Source organism: Gallinula chloropus, assembly GCF_964237585.1.
Source record: "Gallinula chloropus genome assembly, chromosome: 8".
Classification (NCBI taxonomy): Eukaryota; Metazoa; Chordata; class Aves; order Gruiformes; family Rallidae; genus Gallinula; species Gallinula chloropus.
Genome location: NC_140093.1, coordinates 4,496,502 through 4,510,403, shown reverse-complemented (window position 1 = coordinate 4,510,403; position 13,902 = coordinate 4,496,502). Strand labels below are relative to the sequence as shown.

The 13,902-nt window shown below is 50.6% G+C and overlaps 1 protein-coding gene across 1 annotated transcript in view; it reads right to left on the bottom strand.

Moving 5' to 3' along the window:
• INPP5D (inositol polyphosphate-5-phosphatase D) overlaps positions 1–12,377 on the bottom strand; it is a 53,501-nt gene extending 41,124 nt beyond the window's left edge. Inside the window, exons 1-2 of the mRNA XM_084267655.1 lie at positions 12,232–12,377; positions 7,184–7,247 (exon numbers count right to left, since the gene is read on the bottom strand). Of these exons, the coding sequence (XP_084123781.1) occupies positions 7,184–7,247; positions 12,232–12,365 (198 nt within the window). The 5' untranslated portion in view covers positions 12,366–12,377. The remainder of the gene's footprint in view (positions 1–7,183; positions 7,248–12,231) is intronic.
• Positions 12,378–13,902: the final 1,525 nt, after the last annotated feature.

Here is a 13,902-nt window from a genome sequence, read left to right as displayed (position 1 = left end):
CACTGAGTCACAGGCGCTGGCCTCCTTTCTGGCTGCGCTCGTCGCACCGGGTGCTTCCTGTTGCACGCAATCTCCTATCAGCCTGAGAAAAAAACTTACCAGAAAGAAAGAGGAAAAAGAAAGAAGGCAGCGCTAGATGATGGCTCGGTGTGAAACGCCTCTGCCAGGGCGTCTCCAGCTTTCACTCAAGTCAGCAAAACCTACGAGGAAACAGGGTCACCTCTGCAACTAATAGGAACGCTAACGGTAAGGCGGTTTTGACTGGCCCCTGGCAGCAGCGGGGTCAGCACGGGTGCAAGCAGCGCTCGCTGCTCACAGAGAGGATGATCTGGCACCAGAATCACAAGGTTGGAAGAGACCTTTGAAGATCATCAAGTCCAACCGTTCCCATCCTATGCTAAACCATATCCCTAAGTACCTCATCAACTCTTTTTTTGAACACATCCAGGGGAAGTGACTCAACCACCTCCCTGGGCAGCCTGTTCCAGGCCCTGACAACTCATTCAGTAAAAAATTATTTTCTAATATCCAGTCTAAACCTGCCCTGACACAGCTTCATGCCATTTCCCCTTGTCTCATCTCCTGTCACCTGGCTGAAGAGACCATCACCCACCTCTCTACAGCCTCCTGTCAGGTAGTTATAGGTGGGGATAAGGTCTCCCCTCAGCCTCCTCTTCTCCAGGCTGAACACCCCCAGCTCCCTCAGCCGCTCCTCATGGGATTTGCCCTCCAGCCCTTTCCCCAGCCTGGCTGCCCTTCTCTGCACTGCTTGAGGACCTCGATGTCCTTTTTATGGTGGAGAGCCCAGAACTGGACCCAGCACTCAAGGTGCAGCCTCACCAATGCCAAGTACAGGGGCACAATCCCCTCCCCCGACCTACTGGCCACACTGTTTTTGATACAAGCCAAGATGCCCTTGGCCTTCCTGGCCACTTGGGCACACTGCTGGCTCATGTTCAGCCTGCAGTCACCCAACACCCCCAGGTCCTTCTCTGCCTGACAAAGTGCAAAATGAACATCTCCCAGGGTTACCCATGGAGCAGAGCACAGGAGGACAGGCACACACACAGACACACACACACAGACAGCCTGCTGCTTTCTGTCAAGGAGACAGGCAGCGAGCGCAGCCTGGGAAGGTGAAGCGAAAAGAACAAAGCAGGCAGCAACATTTACAACAGCCCCGTTCCCCACACTGAGACCCAGCCTCTCAGTGTGAGGAAGGGGCAGCTCTTTGCCACTCGTTCTCAGAACAAGGTAATCCACAGAGATCACCAAACCCTGAGCTGGTCAAAGCTAAAATAAACGAGTTGATTCGAAACATGCAGGGGGCTGTGCTATGCAAGACACGGGTTTCATTCCACCTTCCTCTCCCCTGTTAATATTAAATTTAAAAAAAAGGTGAAAAGTTCAGAATTGCTTATCTGGACTTTTTCAAAAGGTTGATCCGTTTTTTCCATCCCAAATACCATTTTTCTTCAACATCCTGACACCACTCTGACGGCTTCTGAAAAGCTCAAAGTGAAGCATTTCATCTGAACACACTTAATTATTTATTTTTTAAAAAAAAGTTTCCAGTTTGCTTGAAAACATAAACTGGTTCCTGCTCCTGCCCAAGCCAAGCTCTATTTTTGCCCTCTCCTGTGGAGCAGCCAAAAGATACAAACACTATTCAAGGCAGAGTGGGTGATTGGAGCCTCGATTTTTGGCAGCCCACAACATTTCGAGGCAGGTACCCAACGTGAGGAAAGAGCTCTGATAGCAGCATGAATGGGAGAGCAGGCTCAAGGGTAATACAGGGGAGAATAAAGCAAACCAAAACACAAGGGGTTGGCAAGAGGGAGAAGGCAAGAGCACCCTTGCCAGAAGGAAGCAGCAGTGGCCAGCGATGCCTGAGGCAGTGGGAAAAGGGGCTGGATGTAGTTAAATGGGAATCACAGAGTCACGGAATTGCAGGGGTTGGAAGGGACCTCAAGAGATCATTGAGTCCAACCCCCTGCCAAAGCTCACTCCTGAGTGAGCCAACGTGATGCCCATAGGAAAGCCCTGAGAGGCTGCACCTTCCCCAAACTCTGAGGTCAGACCATGCTATGGGGCACAGGAGGATACAGCCCATGATTATAAAACCTGTCCACGGCACTGAGCTACCAAAGGCTGCTCTGCAGAGGCCCCAGTTTCTGAGGGAGACTCCACCTTTAGCAACAAGCTAGAGCAGTTCCCAGAACTGTGAGGCTGATAGGCTCTCAGTGGCATTTTTGGCGACAGCCCCATTTGTGCACTGCTGACACCTGCCCATCAGGGTCTCTTCCCTCCAGCCTTCGCGCCGGGTGGCACAAGGTGAGTGCTTGATCCTGCCACCAGCCTGTGAAGTAATATCTGATAGACTATGAGCATAAACTAAGATGCAATTGAGCTGCCACTGGGAAGTGTGTGGCAGCCAGCCATCAGATAACAAAGCTGTGAACTCCTATTTGAGATGAAGCCTCAGAGGGGTTCTCTGGGCTCAAGGCAACAGAGAGAGACAGGACCTGCCACAGACAATTTAGTCCACCCAGGTCAGAAACCTGTTTCTTCCCTGCTGACTAGAGATACAACTAGTTTTAACTGTGTGACAGCTTTGGCTGCACACCTGAAATGGGAGCAGGGGATACTGATATATCACATCCTCTGATCCTGAGAAAGTCAGCAAGAGACAGCTATTTCCAATCATTTTTGGTAACCCCTTAACAGACCAGGACCGAGTTCCCTGTTTGTAACACAGGAACAAGCACACTTCCCTTTGTTGAGGAGATGCTAAGATCACAAGGAATTAATTCAAAGCATGCAGTGATGATGGTAACGTGGACACCTCGGCTACTCGTGTCAGATGCTTTAAGTGACAGCATAGGGAAGTCTCATCTCCTGTGAATCTGGGTGGCAAGAACCAACTAGAGATGCCAGGCTTAGAAAGCCAGATTTCATGTCTCCTCGTGTCTCCTTAGTGTTCAGTTTGATCTTACGATTCCCAAGGACTCCCTTCCTGTTCCACTCCTCTTTCCACAGAAAGGCTCACACTCAGTCCCCAGACTTCCAAGAGCTCAGCATTAGTCTGAGCTCAGCATTAATCTCAGCTCTGCCCACTTGGGCAAGAGAAAATCATGCTGGTTTTTATGGGTAAGTACAGCAGCTCTGACTTGCCCAACAGGCAGGCAGCAGCTACACTCACTTGGAGGCAGCTGATTCCCAGCCTCCTGCCCCCCCATTCCTGGAACTCTGTGTAACTATGTTTTTTGCTCTCTTCCTGTCTCAGCTTCTCAGTGTTTTACTACAGGCTGACAAGAAATATCGTGATGACTAATTGTTCCCAGCCTAAGGACAAAGATCTCTGCTTGCTGACCCTGGGTTTCAAGGGGAGTTTGCTACTCATCCCCTCTTCCCTAGATCCATCAGCAGGATGCAAGTTTGATTCATCCAAGCCATGGATTTCTTTGCCTGTACTTTGAAGTCTAAAGTAATGTGAAGGAGAAAATTCAACAGTCCCAGAGAAGAAGAGAAAGAATTTATCTTTGTGTTTAAAGAACAAAAATTTATGACAGTAACTGCTCTGGCCTGGCATGTTTGGGGTGGGGGGGGTGGGGGGGTGGGGGGTGTTCAGTTCCAGAAAGAGCAGGCAGGAGGAGTTCCTGGCTGTGCTTTCTGGTGTATGGCTGCTGCAGATGCAGAGACCCAATGGCAGATCTTGCAGAACGCCACAAAATGCTGGAAGGACATAGGCAAATATCTTTTTTCTGCAGCCTGAATGCAAAACTTTGTCCCTCTGTATGCAAAACCACACTGCTCCCTTTCTGCCAGCCGCGCTGGAACGGCTCATTTAACCATGCAAAAGATGAGACCGGCTATCGTTGGGCCAGAGCTGGGCAAGACACTCCTCAGAGAAGAAAAACTGCTCTCCAAGGCTCAAACAAGTGAAAAAAAACTTGAGGCTTCAGAGGTGACAAAGCTCCAGGGAGCGGCAGAGGGAGAGCTGCCGCGCCAGCGGTGCTGCGTGCATGGCTGGGACACTGTACGGCTTCTGAACCTGCTGTCATCATGCAAAACGCCTGCCAGACACCGGCCCAGACATGGGCAGGAAGACAACTTGGCTGGCTTCAGGAAGGAGCAGTGTGCAGGCAAGAAAGGTCACACTGCATGATCAGGGCCCCTGTTTGTAGCCCGTTCAGTCTGATCTCAGGATTTAGTATTGAATCTTTCAGGGTTGTTGTTTTTTTTTTCTCCTTTTTGTTGTTTTTAAATAAACCCAGAGATGAGCAGCATCTTTTCACTGCTGTGTTAATCCAACACCTGATCCAATTCCACAGGATCAGTAGACTCCTTCCTTCAGAATGGGGTATTTTTTCTAAATGTCCAAACTCCATCCTAGCCAACAGCTTTGGCACCCTTGCACAGGAGAACTACTCTTTTCAGAAGTCTGATCTGTTACTTCACATCAAGTAATTTCTGGTTTATCCAAAACTCAGCAGACAAGCAACCATCAATGTCTGGCCCAGCTGGAATGGTGTGCCAAGAACAGCAGCCAGCAACACGCGACTGTTTTGCTCTGTGCCTCAATTACAACTCTCCCTGTGTGTCTCCCTTGCCAGAAGCAGCCAGCCCCCTTCTCCTGCCTCTCCCACAGGCCTGGAGTAAAGCAGCACAAAACAGGAGGTGGTGTGTCTTCAAACCAGGAGTTAACAACCCACTTTATTTAGCCTACTCCTGGCACACAACCTACAGCTCCTGGCAACCCAGCGCACACAGGTCTTCATTCTCCCACTGTCCCTCTGCACCTCACAACTTATCAACAGGAGAAGTTGCTCACAATCACAACACTGATCCCAAGAGAATCCTACAAACCGGTTCAGGAGTACTTCTACCAGCTCAGATTTCCTTACCAAATCTAGACAGTTTTCAATGGTTTCATTCAGAAGGATCCCCTGGAGTCCTAATAACGCTGTCTGGATCCTGCAGTAGTCCAATAATCCCTCCCCAGGGAGGATGAGGACATCTTTATTTGGAAGTAATACCTGGCAGAATTCTCTGGGGACAACGAGCAAGTGAGGAGGTGAAGGTGTGGGAGGGGGGAATGCCTGAGCTGACTGACATCAGTCACACCTTGCTCACAAGCCTTAATCCAGCATGAAAACTGCTACAAGCAGAGAGAAATACTAATTCCTTGTGGGTGCTGTGCTCTGGCCTGTGGACAAATGGAATGGCTGTGCATGAAGGCAGGCTGTGTCACAGCAGACATGATCACACACCCAGTACAAACTGGGATGGGTGACTCACATCTTCCCAGGTGGTAATGTACAGTAGGACACTGCAGCTAGCAGGTCCCGGGAGCAGCCTGCAGCCCAGAGCTCCCTGGACAGCTGCCTGCATACAGGCAGCATGCTGCTCTGAACCTGGAACCCAAACCTATCCAGAGTTAGGGTTCCACCAGTCCCCTTCCCCATCACAGTGCCAGTGCAAAGTGCAAGGACACCCTCAGCAGGGCCTGGCTCCCATCCTGCTCTGCCACCGAGCTGCTGTGTGGGGGACACTGAGAGCTGCACCCATTCCCTGGGCCTCAGGTCTCCCCTACGCTCCCTCCCTGCCAGGGTGTTTCACTTGTGAGCTCTCTGGCATGACCCTGATCTCACCATTCTCACCATCACAACACACCAGGACACCAGCACAACACTCCAAAACACATTATTCAGGACAATAATAAAGCTGAGATAATGGGGGGAAGGCGAATATTGCTGCTAACAGCCTACAGCACAGTGAGGAGCCAGACCAGAAGGACAGGTTGTTCATTCCAGCTGGAACAAAGCTCTGGCACCACACTAGCAGTCAGCAGAGCCTACCCTGGTTCCTCTGAACCATGCTGCCCACTGCTCTGGGAAGGTGTGACAGGCCACAGTTCACACATACAGACCCAGATCAGGTCTGGCCTAGCATCCTGCTGCCAGTTCCTCCTCAGAAACAGAAGTGCAGTGGCAAACGAAGCAGAGGTATCTCAATGGCTCCAGGGAAACCAGCTGAAGCTGGTGAGTCCAACCGGGACATCACGCTGATGCTGGTGGCTGGCCCTGGGCACACGTGCCTCTGGAACACAACACTGTGAGCCTGGAATCGACCTTACTGGCGATCCAGCTGTGTCTGTGCTGAGCTGGATCTGAGTGGGGCTCCTAAGAACAGCCCGAGCCACCCAAAAGTGGTTCTTGAGGGAGCCAGGCTGGGTGCACGCACCCAGAATGCACAATCCACAATTCTTATCAACAGCCCACAGCTGAAAGCAAGCTGCCAGCACTCAACTGTCCTCACTTACCTCATCACTCTAGTTTCAGATATGCTGCCTCTTTGGTGTGAATCTCACAGAAAAAGCAATACCCTTGAAGCACATCAGGAAATACATAAATGACATGTTGCAGAGTCTCATGAGCTGCACACAACTCGGGCAGAAATCCCTATTTCTAGAGTGGGAAGCTAACTGTCTCCTGAAACAGGAAGGAATGAATGTTGACCTGCTTTGAACAGCAGGGCAGACTGGGGCCTGTGGGTAGCACGGGCATTTCCGTGTCATTTTCCAGGGAATGCCCACCCAGTGCTGGCCAAGAGGATGGGTAGGAAACAGCCCCCACTGCTCCTAGTAAACCCAGACCTGCTTCTTGGGGCTGTAAGAGACCATGCCTCACTCCTCACCCCAAGTTTCATGATCTATATTGAGAAACAAGCACTGAGAAGTGTCCAGGAAGGGGTAACGGCTCATTCGGGATCCCAAAGCATAAGAGAAATAAACAGAAGGTCTGAAATTCCTGCCTCTGGTCCTGATACTTTCTAGAACCCGAGACCACGACTCAATTTACATTCTCTAGATGTAGGTAAATTGGGCTGCAGTTTTGGATTTAGGAGATCCACGATGCACTGATAAGAAGCTGGCTTCAGAGGAATCAGTATTCCGTGGTGATATAAAACACACCAGTGCCACAGCATCCAAGGCAGAGGTGTTAAAGAGCACGCCAAGAGGCACAGCAGCAAACAACAGGCCAGCACTGTGCTAGCCAGGGTGTTAGTTTAACTCTATGTACCCTTTTTTTGCCTTGGTATTACAACTACTTTGAAAATAAAGCAGCGAGTGGTCTTGGGCGCATCTCTGTGGGACTGACTGGCACACAGCCTGGCTTACCTGGACAATCAGCTTCTTCTCCTTATCAGGCAGAATTCGGTAAGTATAAACGCAGTTCCGGTACCTGGAACAGGTAAGAGGAGATATGGTTAGACCATCTCCAGAACAGAGGTGCACTGCAGCAACCCTCCCTGTGAGAAAAGGGATCGGAAGATCCCGACACACATAGATGGCTTCATGCACAAGGGTTTTAAACACTTTGCTGTTTCTTTCCCTGGAGCCTGTGGACTAACAGGAACCTGAAGGGTTCCTGGTCACTGAAACACCCTTGCAGATGTCACTGCAGAAAGTGCTATCAGCATCAGGCTCAGAGTGAGCTATTCAACTCTTCTTCTGGCCGGAAAGAAAGCAAACACCAAATGGCTGTAACTGTCAGGAGAGTGGGCGTCTCAGGAAGGAATGAAAGAGCAGAAATCCAAAAGACACGGGGCCAAAAATCAGCACTGAATGAGTAAATCGAAGGGTAGGGTGTGCATTGACTTCTGTATGGGAAAAAGCAAAACTATGGGTTTCAGCTGAACCACAGTGACAGGGCCGATCGCTGGGCACCGTTGCCTGTGCAAATCCTGAACTGCAGCCTAAAGGCAGCCCCGCTGTCCTGCCGCAGGTGCACACCGTGCACGTGCTTCTCTACATCAGCCACACCAACCATGTGGTCCCAGCTACATTCAATCTGACTCTTATTTAAGGGGGGGACACAGAGGAGTCTTTTGCCCAGTGGACAGCCACAATGACAAGAGCCTGCGGGCAGCCTGAGCAGTGCTGTAGCATGGCAAGCACGACCTTCCTCAGCAGCTGCCGAGCTTTGCAGAGCTTGCCCAAAAAAGGTAAAAATACCTATTTTCAGTCAACACTTCTCCCAAGTGAGCAACAGATTGATCAAATCTTTTAAATCACCTGCAAAGCACTCTCTTAAAGCAAATAATACAGCTTTAGGCCAGCAAATGATGCTGGTTTCATCCCCTTCCTCTCAAAGGGAAAATGCAAAGTCCACTCTTGGAGGTTCCTCAGCTGTACCAAACACTGCGTGACCCATGGAATCATCATGAAATGTGGGGTAAGGTCAGCCCCCAGCTGGGAAGATCAGGCAGATCAATAAAACATCCTCATCTCTTTACAATTATGTTGTGAGACTATTCATCATATGTCTTTCAGAATCATTCCATACAGGAGAGAGAGAAGGAGAGAGATATCACCAGGATTTAGATATCACCAGGCAGCCTTCTATGCAAAAAGTCACAAAGAGCAATTGGAAATGAAAAGAAACTGCTCACAAATCATAGCTGAGTTTTCCCAGGGTGTTTGGAGGATACTGTCCTGTAACCACATGAACCTGTGTCTTCCGATGGCATTAACACAAAGGATGCAGAAGAATTAGAACTGCTCCCAGAGCTCAGCACCACTTCACTAAGCAACCTAAGACCGTTCCACTGGCACCTATTCATTCCCCTGTCAGAGGATCTGGAAGTCACTGACATGATCCCCAACTGCTCCAGATCACCACAAGACACTGCTCATTTCACCAAGCCCAGGGCACTCGATGCCCAATGAGGATATGCCCCAAGAAAGGGGCTTTGTTTTTATCTGTCAATGCAGTTCTCTTACACAATTTCCTTCTGCTGATATGCAAACAGGGCTAAGCAGAACTGCTCATGTAGCTGATGAGAGAAAATTTGTGTGTGTGAAGATTATGAAACCGATAAATGAACCAGCTCAATGGCTATTGCGTCACAAGAGGACCCTCTTTGTTACCTCCACAGAAAGTGGCCCATCACACAGGCCTTGTGAGGCTCCTGCCACAATACCTGTAAAGAGGTTTAAGCTGAGGACAGGCCAGGTCTGTGGAGGAACGAGGAAAGAAGGGCTGTTAGGTGAGGCAGGAGTAGGGAGGAGCATTTCCTAGGAACAAAAGCAGGGATCCTCTTTAGCAGTTCCCTAATTTAGTGCCTGTGGACTGGGACTCACTGGGCTTCCACCCGCAGGCTTTCTCTCCTCAGCATCCTGACTGTCAAGTTATGTGGGCCTAATGACTGTCACATTCCAGGTCCTCCCTAAAAACTGTTCAGAATTGCTCAACCACTGTTCCAGCTGTCTGTGTGGGGGGTAAACATAACATCAGCCTGGGCTTAAGCATGTCTCCAAGTACTCTGTCATCTTTCTGTCCTCTCAGCCGAGCAGTGGAGGAAACAGGACTGGGCTTGCATTTTCTCTTTCCCCTTCTGCTGTTCAGGCTTTTATGTGCATACTGGGAGCATGCCTGGTGGAGATGTGCATACTGGGAGTTCCTGGAAACCCAATAGAGGACTGCCACAGTCAGCACAGTGCTAAGTGCACCATGGGAGAGGCTGTCTCCCCAGGGGCTTGGAAATGGCATCTCAGAGAGGGATCCCAGAGCTGCAACTAGCCTTTGAGGGCCACCTCCAGAAGCTGTGTTAACCCTGCAGCCATTACCATTCACACACAAACCACCAACAGGAGATTCCCCCTGGAGGAATGGTGCCAGTTCAGGTGCAGCACCCTGGGAACACTAAGCAGGCTTTGTTTGAGCTCAGGATCCAGGTGTTTCACTCCAGGTAAGTTAAAGGACCCATTTCTTGTCAATAAACCGGCAGATCAAGTGATTCAGGCCCAGAGAAAGGAGGAGGAAAAGGGCTTTGCTTCTTGCCTTTTATGGGGCAGTGTGACCAGCAGAGCAGAGGACAGCATGCAGGGGAGGAGCATTCCCTCTGCATTCGCTGTGACTGTTCCGGCACTCTGCTAAGTTCAGCGTTGCCGCTCGAACTTTCAGAAGAGGAGGGGAGGCACCCTTCAAAGGCCCTGCAAATACACCTCCCTCACTTGCCTCTATTTATACAACCCCTTTTTTTCCCCAGAGCAGCTCTTCAAGAAACCCACTATTTCATTCTATGATTTAATAATAAGTGCCTTTTGCTGGAGTTTGACTGATCTGCCCAATAAATATTAGCTTTGTAGAACATGACGCTTCTTTTTCAGAGCAAATTTCACGGGCTTTTTGTTTTCCTTATCTACACCCAGTAGACAGTTTCTTTCAGCATAATTCTCTTTGTGAAAGCCTTTCGCAACCAGGCTTTCAATTCCCCCCTCTCTCTCTCTCATGCTTTCCGTCCAGCCCTCTCTGGTTTTCTAAACAGAAGTAACCGAGGAGCTCAGACTTCAAACACCTTCCAGTCAATAGCACAGCAGAAACTGATACATCTCTGAGGAAGTTTTCAGCCTCAGCAAAGCTGCCCATTTTGTCAAGATGACACTGGGAGAGGAAGACTCAGGCGCCTTTAACCCTTTCTCTTCGCAGGCTGACTGCAAACCAGCCAAGCCAAAAGCTTTTAGGGACTTTGACAGAAGCTTGTGTGACATTTCTCAGCCTGTAACTCATGCCAGCCCTTGGCACCGCAGATCCCACTGATCTTGGCTGGCATGGCTGGGTGCTCCCTGTTTCTTTAAGCACCCCATTCACGTTGGGCCACTTCAGAATGGGTTTAAGAACATAACCTTTGGCTCCCGGTGCAGAAAATTCTGGTCATGATATTGTTTCTATTTCCTGATCCCACGTCCCTCAAGTCACAAAAGGCTTTCAAAGTTGGCTGCGTAAACATTTACAATGGAAAAACTTATGCAAATGCCCGTTAGCAGACATTTTTACAGCACCTTCCCTTTCTACAGTCCACACCATTGCTCTCTCAAAATATTTGGTGTACATACTGGTTACAAGGCAAATCAAAGACTGCTCAGTGAAAGGCAACGGTCTCTGCTAGTAAAATAGCAACTTGGGTCCTCAGTCCACGTTACATGATCGCCCCTCCTTCCTCCTGCTCGTCCTGGCTATTCATCTGCAGCCACCCTTCTTTCTCTGCTCCAGAAAGAACAAAAGCTCTTCCCTGTGTTACTACAAAGGTCTGAGCAGGCGGTCACAGAGGCTCTCTGCACTTTGCGAACACCCCCGTGACCCAGCCACCCATCTCTGACAGCCCCCCCACCTACGCTTATGGGGCAGTCACCCAGCCCCACGCTTTTCTGCAGATGAGTCCTCTGCAGCAGGCTGCTGTCACCAGAAAGCTGACCTCAGAGACAAGCAGTTAGACCAGAGTTATAAACAGCAGCACCACCCTCACCACTGCAAGAAATACGCTTTCAGAAAGAAGCTATGCTGAGAAAGCTGCCTGTAATTTAACGGGGGGTGAGGATGGAATTAAGTGTTAGGGATCTGCTGCACAATGGCAGAAAGAGGATCTGACAGGCAGGAGGAGGTCCCACAGCGGCTCTCCTAAGCAGAGAGCAACTATCTTATCTCTCTCTGTAACACTGTCAAATGCCTCAGACTTCATCCACTGACTTCAATCCCCTCCCACTCCTGCACTGCTACCTCCAGGAATACCATCTGCCCCTCAGAAGAGGCCTTGCTCTCTAGCTCTCAGCTCCAGCCCAGAACTAGGGGTCAAGGCAGCCAGCATGTCTCCTCCTATTTCCCCCCACAAAATATTTCCCCTAGAAGCCACATGAGCAACGCGGTAGAACCGCCACTGTGCTGGGTGCAGCACATACAGCTCCTGGAACTGTTTCTCAGCCTGTGGCTGAATGGGACACGGCGTTGTACAAGCAGGTGGGTCAAAGACACGCTGAACCAGGGCAAGAGAAGTGCCTGGGAGGAGGGGTACCACAGGAGTTGTTTAAATGTAAATACCCTCCCCAAACTGTTAACAGGCTCAAAGGAGGTCAAGAGGTTACTTTCTGTCTGAGCAGGGCCGCAGTCCCTTTGGTTATTCTTCTCTTTGGCATTAGGAGCAGGAGGAGGCAGGAGCAGTACAGCAGTAAGAGAACAACACAGGCTTGTTCAGCCTGGCCCTGGTCCCAACGCGCCCCTACCCCATGGCCCAGTCAGGTGAAACCAGCCACGCTCTGACGCAGGCTGCACCTTCCCAGCAGGTACAGCGGCTGTTTGGCTCTGTGTTGGAGAGGGTGCAGGGGGCAACACCCTGCACAAGGGGGACAGCCGTGGCCGCGAGAAGCGGGAGGCGGAAAGCTGTACTTACAGCACGCAGAGCGCGTACGCCGAGGCAACTGACTCGCTGGCCCGCACGAGGAAGCTGCCATCCTTGCCCACTTTGGAGAGGAGGTCTTCAGCTCTGGAGCGAGTGATGTTGCCGTGGTACCAGCACTGATCCATTGCAGGAGCTGGAGGAAACCTGAATACAGGAGCTGCCAGAGCTGCCTGTCTGTGTGTAATGATCAGGCAGCTTCAGCTTCCTGTTTCATTAGTACAGAGAGGGAAAGGAAACTCGGCCACGGACAACTTCCTCAACTCAGCTCGGAGAGTGAGCGTGACATGTTCCTGCGGCCCCCGCTCTCCCTCTTCAAGCTGCAGCTGAAGTGCCTACCAAGCCCATGTCCTCTGCCTCTCCCTCCCTGTTCATCTCCTAATACTCCATATTGAAAAGCTCCAGCTGGGGATCACTTCTGCTCCCCCAACAACTCAGTCCCCGAGGCTTTGGTGGCCTGCCATCTCCTTTATGAGCTCTTGCCAGACCCTTTACATTCCCATCTTTTTCCTGTCTGTCTGTCCTACCTGCTGCAGGTGCCCATGAGGAAGAAATAAATCCCAGACTAATCAGAAACACATTAAGACACTTGGCACCGAGTGCCCTATTCCTGCACTTAGGTTTGAGGAGGGAACTTTAAAGAACTGAAAGAAAATAAAAATAAAAATAGAAATGAGCCTGCTCCTGTTCCCATGCACAGCAGCAGACTTAGAGACCCACTGGCTCTGGGGATTTGTGACCAAAGCTCCCTGTCAGCTGCTGTGAGATGGATTCACAGATCTGTTCAACTCTAAATCCCCAAAGGTGGGATGGAGCAAAGCTGTGTCTGGCAACCTGTGTCAGAGAAGGCAGAACTGGAATTTTCACTTCCCTTTTTTCTTTGTCTGTACATCTGCCCCTTGTCTGTGCTGTGTAGCATGCTCAGTGCTGCACCTCCAAAGTAGGGTGATGAGGGGCATGTTTGCAACACACCTGCATGGCAAATTTGGTTGCCCATCCTATACTGCCAATCCCTCCCCCTCTGAAGGCAGCGCCTCTGTTTGAGCCATACTGAAAAGCTGCAGCCAAGCTGGGACTTTGCCTGGGATTCAGAGAAGGGTTCCCTGGGAAAGGCACAGGCACTGCTAGCTCTGGGCAGCCCTCACCTCCCAGAGCCAGCAGAAGTGCTAGAACTGCGGTACCTGGATCACATATGCAGCGCTGCCCCTGTACGTGGGCAGCAAGGAAGGAGAGAGCAGCCTGTGCATTGGGAGGGACTAGAATCTGTGGGTATGGAGAGGGAGAGAGAACCACTAGAGCCCAGTGTTTGTCTCCAACGGCCTTCCTGGTGCTTTCAGTTATCCAGACACCTACACTGCAGTATCCTGCTTAATCTCTGCCCTTGAGATTAGACTGTAGGCACTAGCAATCCAACACTGTGTGGCCAGCAGAGGACCCTGCTAAATGGGCAGAACTGCAACGTGCAGGGCTTCCTGTCCATGCTGAGCAAGCTCTCCATACTGACCAAAATTAGCTCTGCTGGACCTTCAGCCTCACCCAGATCCACACAGGCCTTTTAGGAGTCAGGCTGTGTGGAGTCAGATGCTGGGTGCCCCAAAGTGGCTCCACACAGACAGTAGCTGTTCGCTCGTGCAAGCTTAGTGTGGCTACAAACCCTACTCTCCC